The sequence below is a fragment of the Ctenopharyngodon idella genome, chromosome 3, assembly GCF_019924925.1.
Source record: "Ctenopharyngodon idella isolate HZGC_01 chromosome 3, HZGC01, whole genome shotgun sequence".
Lineage (NCBI taxonomy): Eukaryota > Metazoa > Chordata > Actinopteri > Cypriniformes > Xenocyprididae > Ctenopharyngodon > Ctenopharyngodon idella.
The window spans coordinates 21,709,118-21,720,141 of NC_067222.1; the positions used below are offsets into that span (position 1 = coordinate 21,709,118).

At 38.1% G+C, this 11,024-nt stretch overlaps 1 protein-coding gene across 1 annotated transcript; it reads right to left on the reverse strand.

Moving 5' to 3' along the window:
- Nucleotides 1-2,987: 2,987 nt before the first annotated feature.
- tmem150b (transmembrane protein 150B) lies at nucleotides 2,988-9,700 on the reverse strand. Its single transcript, XM_051886471.1, has 7 exons — nucleotides 9,115-9,700; nucleotides 6,788-6,871; nucleotides 6,639-6,698; nucleotides 5,956-6,023; nucleotides 5,748-5,875; nucleotides 3,710-3,887; nucleotides 2,988-3,623 (listed from the first exon to the last, which is right to left on the reverse strand). The coding sequence occupies exons 2-7, from the start codon at nucleotides 6,850-6,852 to the stop codon at nucleotides 3,424-3,426; spliced, it is 699 nt and encodes a 232-aa protein (XP_051742431.1). The 5' UTR covers nucleotides 6,853-6,871; nucleotides 9,115-9,700; the 3' UTR covers nucleotides 2,988-3,423.
- Nucleotides 9,701-11,024: the final 1,324 nt, after the last annotated feature.

Sequence of the window (11,024 nt, forward strand, 5' to 3'; positions counted from 1 at the left end):
CATTTCACACTAGCTTTCTTCCGTACTCTTGCTTTCTCATTCGGGGCAGGATTTGGCTGTTTGCTGATAAGCCGTGTGTGTATGAGGTGGCAGGCAGGCCGTTTGCTTTGCAGATAGTACAGCAGTGCTATTGTTGCGCAGCAGGAGTTGTGCAAGGGATAAGAATAATCTGGAATAATGCAGGCGTGAACAGAGATTACGGCTGAGGTAAAAGGCACGTTAGACCTGCGGCCTGCTGCGCTTTTAAAACAAAGATAGAACAAATGCACGCTTGATACAGACTCACAGAGGCATTACATAAGAGCCAGCCAGACTTGATGCCCTTTAGCCAAACACAGCACTTACCCCATATCTAACACCAGAGCCCTTTGGCTTCGCCTCTGAATTAAATGCCTGTTCAAGTCAGTTAAAAGGTCACAGTGATGCCATGTGTGAATTTCATGGTGGATAAAGACGGTAGTCTGGGACACTGTCTGGTTGGCTAGGGGAGAAAAGGTGCGGTCGCACTAGGCTTTGAACGTGCGATATTACTGTGCAATGAATATATGACAGCAACAATATATGATATTGTATTTCTTTTAAATAAATAAATCTTAAAGTCGGCATAAAATGAAAGTTGTGATAGTCTTTTCATCCCTATCGTGAGTGAAACAGCTTCGCGAACAAGAAATTGTAGGGCGGGACTTGATTTTGTCCATCGGGAATTGATTGGATGGGTGTGGTTTGCTATTGCTGTGATGTCATGTGAGTGACAGGTTGCCCCACCCTCGCGTCAGTAAACACGTCATCAGAGAAGAGAAGACATGTTGCTGAAAGAGCGAGGGGAAGTTATTTTGATTAAAGATTACAAGGGCACATGAACGAAATGATGTGCACAGATAAATTATTTTTACGAAATACTGCAATATTAAGTAAAAAACAAAAGAATTGTCTATTCTGATTCATGGTGACTTTCAATATTCAGTTTTCTCAAAACACAAAAAAAACATGCAGTGTTGAATTTTCCATTTTTTGTATTAAGCTGTGACGTTTAGACCCATTATTGGCCAAACATCTTTTCAATATACAAACCAAAGTTAAAGTTCACCAAACTTGAATTATTAGTATGCAATAAATAATGCAACTTCTTATGGTCTATATTTATCCACCTCTGATCTCTCATTCTTGTTTCCTTTTAATTGATTTTATCTTGAGAAACTTCACAAGCTACCAGTGAATTCAAAGTTTGCTCTACCCCACATCCATTACTGGTTTTGAACTACAAACCAACTGTATCTTATATTAAAGCTTTAGCGTCAAGTACATCAGTGTTTAGATGACAGCTTTATTCAGCTGACCCTAATCGCCAAAAATACACAAAACAAAACAAGCGGAAATTCAAAGGAGATTGCTCAGATTTTTTAGAAAAACACTGATCATGAAAGGATATTAAAATAGAAAAGAGAAAGAAATAACTGATTCCCAGGACTTTTTAACAGGCCTTTAAGTTCCCTTCATTTGCCCCCTTGTGTCCCTCGCTCCTTTTTTGTTCTCTGTGTTTTTTTCCCCACCCATTGAGAGCAATGTGTATGTGAAAGAATGTCATCATGAGACGCACAGACTGCTCCCTACTGCTGTTTCCCATCTGAAAATCATGTCCAGCTCTGTTGTGTCCAAATACACAGGCTTATTTGATTGGCTTACACATGGTAACAGCCCAGATTGTGCCATTCAGTTAATCTATGAGATGTAATAAAGTATTTCTCGTTTTCACATTAAGCCTAAATTAAAATATATAATGAAATAACACTATTTGGAGGTGGCTTTCTAAAACAATTACCTGTGAGCTAAACACGTGCAAACAAGTGACACAAATATGAGACAACCAACCTCAGGCCCAGAGCACTCCCTGGTGTCTACTTTGCGTAAAAGCACTTTCACTACATTAAAAAGTCACCATGAAACCAAAATTCACAATTGACAGTTTTTTCAAAGGAATATTATAAATGATTTATCCATCCACATCATTATTTTATTTTTATTATTATTTTTATTTTATCTTTAATCAAAATATCTCCCCCTTCCCCGATTTATTGACACAAGGACAGGAAAACCTGTCACTCACAGTGCCCACCCACTTTTTCAGTGGCACTGGTTCAGGTAGGGATCACAACACAAAAACCATGCAGCTTTGAATTTTCAATTTTTTGTATTAAGCGAAGAGATCAATCTGTGACATTTAGACCTATTATTGGCCAAACTTTTTTGTAATATACAAACTGGCAGTTCACCAATCTTGAATTATTAGTATGCAATAAATAATAAAATTGTTTAAGGTGTAGTATTTAACCACTACTGATCTCTCATCCTTGTTTCTTTTATTGCAATCAGTGAATTCAAAGTTTGAATTAAGTATATGCAAGTATATATATATATGCAAATATATTTATATATACACATATTTTAGTATGTTGAGAGTGTAGGAAGACTGACTCATTTACATTATTTGCGGCGCTTCATGGGAGTGGGCGGAGCTAAAGAGTTCTTTTGGCACATTTTGCTTGTTTCGACTCTTTGGTTGGTGGTATTTTCTGTACAGCATCATGGGTAATGTAGTTTTTCACCACAAATTCCACTGTGTGGGCTGACAGCTTCAACAGAAGTAAATACCATCGATTAACAACCTCATAGCTCACAGTAGGGCTAAGAATCAATTCCCCTATGGAGAAAATGAAAGGTTTTGACTTCCAGAACCCTTCTGTTACACTATTGCAAACCACAACTATCCAATCACTTCCCAATGGAAAAAAATCAAGTCTCACCCTACATTTTTTTTCTTGTTAGAGAAGCAGTGTCATTTGGACATACGTCACAATAGGGAAGAACTTTTGGGCTACTACTACATATTACTGAACTGTTTGTAGACTGAAACTGTTAATATTGTCACATTTATTTATTTATTTATATTAAATAACAGCTTTCTTTGATAATAATCAGATAAAATTCAATTATTTATAACCGAATATATTTAATAGCATTATGTAAACAAAGTCATTAAGGCTAAAAAACAGACCAAAGAGATCCGGTTTGAGGTATTACCGTTTGTTGTACTATAATAACATAAACAAGTGGAATACTACATTGATTATGCTCTCACATTATACACTATAATCATCTTAAAGTATATAACATATATCATGTAAACAATGTTGCTCATAAATTCAGCATAGCATTTCCGCAATATAATTTATACTGTAAAATCCAACTCAAATTCAACGCCAAACGTGGCGTAAAATGGGAGCATTTTATATCATGTATGTATGTGTGCATTTAGCAATGTTGTGCAGGTTATAGTCCAATGTTGTGTCCATGTTATATGGTGAGTTTGCTCCAGTTGTATGTGTATCTGTCTGATTACCACAGCCACAACTTGCCAGCTCTTCTTCAGTGAATCTCTTGTAATGTCCACACACCATTAGCATCACTGGCGGTTTTTATTCCCTTCTTCTGTACGGTGAGCTTGTGAAAGTCAATGTGTCTGAACTCTGCTGCAAAAATCCCAAACAGTGCAAAAAAACACATGACCAGAGCCCACTCACACATGGCAGCTTCAGAGCGAAACCCTGTGCCATGGAGAACAAACACTGAGAAGACAGAGGGTTAAGGACAACAATGATAAAATGTAGTGAAAATGCACTAATTTTCATTGTCCATGAGAGCTGAAGGATACTGCAGATGACCAAACAAGTACACTGGCTGCAGAGGATGACACGCACAGGCACCACCCACCTGCGGTCACGTGACGGCGGGCTGTAGTACGCAAGCCACGCCTGGACCCAGAAGTAAGCCAAACCCAGGAAGAAGGCCATGAGCGCCCCAAGCAGATGAACCCCATTCACTACAGATTGCTGAATAGACACACACAAAAATTGAAGTAAATCATGCATGTAATGCAAATAAATGCCCTGATATACTCACAGCCAGTGTTGGGGGGTAATGCATTACAAGTAACGCGAGTTACGTAATCAGATTACTTTTTTAAGTAACATTACTTTTACACTTATAACAAAATATCTGAGTTACTTTTTCAAATAAGTAATGCAAGCTACTTTGTTTTCCCCGTTACTGACTGACAGCTCTCCTGTCCCTATCTTAAGAGAAATCGGGAGTGCAGAGGTGTTGTGTGCGCTGTGTTAGTCTCAGCCCACGGACCATTGGCTGAACGTCTGATGCATATGGCACACTTAACTGGAAACACTTCAGGATTTTCGAAGTCAGCATCTAGTTAGTTGAATTCTACAGGATGTCCAGGAGACGTGTGTGTCACGTTCTTTAACGGTCCGCCTGAAAACAAATGCCGTGACGCCAAACCCCCTCATGAAAGAAGAACGCCATCATGTGACGATGAGCGCTTACCAGTATCAACTAAATGCTGGATTTTCAAAAGTATGTGACGTTCGTGGCTTCATTGTTGCAGTAAACTTGCACAACATTCTTGAATGAATAATTTATTAGATGCACATTGGTCTGTTATTGTAGGGACATTTACATTTCACGCCCCTAAACATGACGTGGAACAAAACGAACTGTGGTTGGTTGCGTTACATGTCAGTCAAACGTCCTCTTGGGCGGCCCTTGGCCAATGAAAGCTGCGATAGAGTCCAGACCTTCTGCCATCAGTCTGAAGGTCTGGCTACTAGAGACTACTAGGGATGTGATACCCTCATGTCACAATTCGATACATATCACGATACTGAACTCACGATACGATATTATTGGGATACTTAAAATTAACTGTTGATTAAAATGATAAATTTAGTATTACATTGGGGGTGGAAACGAATAGGCTTGGACTTGGTGCTGGTAAGCCAATGCACAGGACAGTGTTGATACCAGAATAAAAATATTCATGATTCTGAAGCTGAAAATACAGAAAAATACGAATATGCTTGCACTCTGTCATTGACTAGATATATTTAAAATAATGTAGGCCACTTTTTACTGGTAACACAAGATATTTGGCATTATCAGGACCCACAAATATTCCCCCATTGCATTGTTATACATTATATTCAACATTATATATAGTAGTTCATTGTAGAACTGACACTAAAACTCAGTAAACTTGAATTTTTTTCCTCACACAGTAATTTTCATTTTGGGTGAACTATACACAATACATACTGTCACTATACATATTGTTGCATTTTTATATTGTGATATATTGTGACACGATATATTGTTACACCCCTAGTTTCTTCTATAAAACAGCTTTCCAGCGTGTTCATGCTATCACTCGCATCTGACCCTGACCTCGACAGACTGAACAGAAGAAATGAACCAGAGAAGAGCTCCATGTCAAAGAAGGCAGAGCCTCAGAGCCACACCTACTGTAACTGTTACATCAGGGATGGGTATCTTCGGTCAGGGAGGGCCACTGTACTGCAGAGTTTAGCTCCAACCCTGATAAACCACACCTGAACAAGCTAATCGATGTCTTCAGAATAACTAGAAAGCTTTTATCAGCTAAACTCTGCAGGACAGTGGCCCTCCAGGACTGAAGTTGCCCATCCCTGTATTACTTCATCAAAAAGAACACCAAATTAACTATTTAAAAAATGACGTCCATGACCAATGACCAGTTCGTTCTTTGATTTTGCTTTAAGTATATCAGGGCTTTAATGCAAAAGCAACCACAAATAAGCACAGCACAATTCGCAAGTAATCAAGTATCTTCCATTCGTTCACTGCACACAAATATACTGTACCTGGAAGTTTCCTAGAATGGAAATGCCAATGCTAGAGATGAAGCCAAGCACGAGACCTGCAGTATTTAAATGAGACGCACGACCCAAATCGCGGATCTGTTGAAATCTGATTGTGACAATCCATAGAGCTAAAGAAAGAAAAAGAGGTCACACAGAAGGTACAGTACAGTAGGCCTTTTCCTTTTCAAAACGAGATGAAAGGACTCACCCAACACACAGCAAATGTTGCAGATCTGAGAAAACAGACAGCTCTGGGGGCTGTATGAGCCACACGTGCTGGAGGAAGCAATATTCGTGGATTTTCAATGTTATACTTTCAAAACCCCATACATTTATGCGTTTCTGGCTCTGGAACGTCTTACAGACACACAGTAAGTTAATACCTAGAAGAGAACACTTCTTGAGGAAGATTAAATCCTTTGGTATTAGCAAGAAGCTTCTTATATAGACAGCATACCGATTAGAATCAGGAATGATTTTTGCAAATTCAGAAAGATTCATGAGATTCAACAGTTTTCTCAATGTTAAGACTTTGATGATTGATGAGACGTCTCTTCACTAGAACAAATTACTATATTCACATCCAAATATGGTTTACTGAAATGGATGTCACTGACAATAACGGCTAAGCCGTGAGGACATTTTAGATTGGATTGTAAGATCAGTCGGATGAACAAAATGATGAAAGATTTAAGTCATGGTAACAGTACATGCTCTTTGTACTTGGAAGCCTAAATGAGATTTGTAATGAGCAGAAGGTATAATTTGTGCTTCATAAAAGTAATCAAGTAAGAGTACCAAGTATTCAGTTTAAAACAAATTCCTAAAAAAATAAATAATACTTAAGCTTAGTCAAGTACAACTCCACTTTAAGGTAGGCTACATACATACCTGATGTAAGGGAATTCTTCAGTTATATTAACAGTGTTATTGGACACTGCTATGGCATACCTGCACACAAACAAGTGCAGTAAGGGTCAAATAAAAACAAAACAAAGAGGATTTTATAAAGAGTGAGTGAAACTAAAAGAAATACTCACACAACCCAAAGCCCAACTGTTCCAAACACTGCCAGACTGACAGGAAGTAACGCCCATGCCCACATGACGGACCAATCAGATCACCTGTAGTTACATATTATGAGTCCACACTTATTAGCATGTATAAATTATAACTCTCCTCATCACCGTGATCAAACGAACATTCCAATAACCTTGTATTATTTGTGAAAAGATAACTACAGTCTTGGATCAGCTTCAACACATGCAGTTTTCATTTTTATTCTATTATCCCTTTGCATATTATGCATCACATCCTATTCACCCATCGCCCCCTAGTGCCTATATGCAGGATAACACATCAACTTGAATATTACAAACCTAATGGTTCTTCAACAGGCTATTCGACCATTGTAAGTGAGCCAGTTTAAAATGAGAATAAGCGTAGGCCTACACAATATCACGTCACAGGAAGTGCAGAGGGAAATACCATGGCATTGAGTCATTGCCAACATACTGCACTGAACTAAACAAGGTTAAAAATAATCAGTTATCATTTTTATTCAGCTTAATTCACCTTTGGTTGTTTGCGGAAATAAAGATGTGACCATACCAATAACATTATCAAGACACATTATAAATGATCCAAATCACGTTTACTTTTATATTAAACATCACATACATTTTATATAAATAAATATTTTGCATATTTTAGAGGAATACAAATGCACATATTATATACATTTATATATGAAACAATATATGACATTATGTATAATTAGTTTTCATAAGTGTCTACTAATACTCTGAGCATTAATTGACATGTAGTTGCAAAGTTACTTAGGCTATAGTTGGTGCACAACAAAAATGACAGTGGTGAGAAAAAAGCAGTCAAGAAAGCAATCTGATCATAGTGATATTCATGTTTGCACAAGCTCTGCAATTCAGTATTCCAATAGTCACACATTTATTTATAGCACTTTATACAGCAGATTGAGAACCTGTGAATCAGAAAGCAGCTCTAGATAAACAGAGTTAGCCACTATCTGCTTAGATTTTTACAACCCCTCCAGTAGGCTATAAGTTATCACAGAACCGGCGAGTTTAAGGGAGAGTAATGTTCTTCTCCACACAGCAGTTCTGGTTACAGTGCAGTTAAATTTTATTCTGTACAACCATCTGAAGAACAGAAAATGAAAGTGTCTCCTTACTTTTCTCACTGTTAAAACCTCAAAACCAAATTCTCTTTCAGCAAATTTCCAAGCTGTACATCTGCCAGTTTTTCTTCGAATGGCAAAGACTGGTATGCAGATATTGAGACTACAGTTTACTGCTTCACTGGGAATTAATATTACAGTCTGTTTCTCATGTATTATTTTCTCAGGCCAGCAAAGTAGAATGACATTCCCCTTCAAGCTTTGGTTCCTCTCAGGGTCTCTTCCCTACCACTATAACTACAGACATTTAAAATCCTGTAAAACTGTTTTCATGACAATTATAAGAAATTAATCTGAATTCAGAGTACAAATGCAAAGCGTTAGACTGACATACAAAAGGATGTTTTATACCAGCACTGAGATGACAAACCTACAACCACTACTGTATGTCAAGAGATCCATTCAACTATTTTTACAACAGTAAAACAGAAAAGACAACACAACCACCATGTGATTTTAGCCACAAATCACTTTAAAACCTGTTAACAAAATCTTCAATTTAAGAAAAGAAAATAAGAGAGGTGAGAAATCTCAAGTTTAACTTTAAGGATAAAGCAGGCATCGAAGACACACGTACGCATACACTACTATTCTAAAGTTTGGGTTAGTAAGATTTTTTTGTTTTTGTTTTTAATTAATACTTTCATTCAGCAAGTATGTGATAAATTCAAAATTGACAGTAAGACTTTTACATTGTCACAAAAAAAATGTTTTTTTTTTTTTTTTAAATAAATGCTGCTCTTTTGAAACCTGAAAAATGTTAAGCAGCACAGCTGTTTTGACAATAATAATAATGTTTCTTGAGCATCAAATCATCATATTAGTATGTTTTCTGAAGGATCATGTGACACTGAAGACTGGAGTAATGATGCTGAAAATTCAGCTTTGCCATCACAGGAATAAATTACATTGAAAATATATTTAAATAGAAAACAGTTGTTTTAAATTGTAATAATATTTAACATTACTTTATCACTGAATTTACAATTATTTAGCTATTTAGCTAGCAAACGCTTCAAATTGGGATCCAATAAATACAGCCCTGGTGAGCGTAAGAAACTTATTTTAAAAATCTTACCAAAGTTACCCAAACTTTTGTAGCATAATATTAAAAATTAAATGTCAAAGTGTAAAGGAGAACCTCTGACTTACCGCTCACCTACAACGCTTCTTATGTATGTATACGTTAGTCAGAAACATACACTTAGCACACCGGCTCGTTAATGCGAATATCTAATCAGCCAGTCGAGAGACAGCATCTCGCTGTATAAATGCGTTCAGATTTGGCCTAGTGTGCAAACCAAGCATCAAAATGTGAACGAAATATGATCTAAGAAGTGACTCTTATCATGGGATTATTTGAGTTTGAGTATCCGCGGGCAAATAATCCCCGTTAATCAGCGAAATAAGAGGAGATTCGCCAGACAGGTTCAAGCTGACGGTATAGTAAACGTCCAACAGGTTTCAAACCTGTGTTACTATGGACTTTGCGCCAGCATAATAGATAACTGCACGAGTCACGACTACTGTGAGTCGTTTAGAGGCGTGTGTGCTTTAGTTCAAACATTCTTTGCTCTGTCTTTACGTTTTTACACCCACAGTCATGATGAATTGCAAGTCTCACCATATCACCTACATGTAAGTGGATAATCTGTTGGTGTCCTCCCTCATTACTTTTATTATACAGCTAGTTAAACTATTTATTGCCATGGTAAAGACCTTTTACACATTTAAATCGTGCCATTATTACTTAACACCACATGTAGACTACATGTGTTGGACAATTAAACGGAAAGCACCTCGTTTTAGACCACAGTAATTTATTAATATGGTGTAGGGCCTCCTTTTGCAGCCAATACAACATGAGTTTGTCTTGGGAATGACAAGTCCTTCACAGTGACCGGTCCTCTTTCAGAACAGTGGCCAGGTCACTATGCGACGCTGGTGGAGGAAAACATTTTCTGACTTGCTTCTCCAAACCCCAAAGTGGTTCAGAAATATTTAGCTCTGGTGACTGTGCAGAGCATGGGAAATGCTCAACTTCACTTTCATATTCCATCAAAACATTCTGTCACAAGTCTTGCTGTGTATTGGTGCATTATCATGCTGATACATGGCACCCCCTTCAGGGTACAATATTTGAACCATTAGGTGCACATGGTCCTCCAGAATGGTTCGGTAGTTCAGCAGTGGATCAAAGCATTGGGATTAATTCATCCCCAAAGTATTCCCTACGGTGCCTTTCAAGCACAGTAGGGAATGCCATGATATTTCAGCCCAAATCATCACTGATTCACCCTGTGCTTCACTCTGGGCAGCAACAGTCTGGGTTTTGAGCCTCTTTAGGGATTCTCCACACTGTAACTCCCACAGATGTGGGAAAGACAGTGAAGACGGACTCGTCAGAGAACAATACGTTTCACGCTGTCCACAGTCCAAGATTTCCTTTGCTGGCAGCATTAAAATCGATGTTTGGGCTTGGCTCGAGTGACCAAAGGTTAGGCTATAGCAGCCTGACTATGAATATTGACCCTGTGGAGCTCCAGACGAACAGTTTTGGTGGAAAACAGGAGAGTCGAGGTGCGCATCTAACTCTGCCGTGATTTGTGCAGCTGTTTTGTTTCTTGGATACAATCAGTACCTGGACAACCCTTTCAGACAGCTTCCTCTTGCGTCATTAGTTACTCCTGTTGGATGTGGTTCGTTCTATGTGGTGGTATGCCCACATTACCCTGGATACCATAGCTCTCCATACACCACAAAAGACTTGCTATCCTGGTCACAGATGAGGCAGTGAGACGCACACCAACAATTTGTCCTCTTTTGAACTCTGATATGTCTCCTATTATGCTGTGTATATCGTAATATTTTATGTACAGCTGTGCTAGCACTTTTTGCACTTATGGTGCTTTTAAGATGAAGACTCATTAGGCCCATCACCCTTTACCTCCCCCCAGCCTCTTAAATGTATGCATGTCCAACAACATTTAAGGGTTAAGAGTTACATAACTTAAAGGGATAGTTCACCCAAAAATGAAAATTCTGTCATCATTTACTCACCC

Coding starts and splice junctions, on each gene's coding strand:
- tmem150b (XM_051886471.1), bottom strand. CDS start 6,852: ATGTGGGCATGGGCGTTACTTCCTGTCAGTCTGGCAGTGTTTGGAACA. Junction 5,876..5,955: donor CAACATTTGCTGTGTGTTGG/GTGAGTCCTTTC, acceptor TTCTTTCTTTAG/CTCTATGGATTGTCACAATC. Junction 3,888..5,747: donor CCATTCTAGGAAACTTCCAG/GTACAGTATATT, acceptor GTGTCTATTCAG/CAATCTGTAGTGAATGGGGT.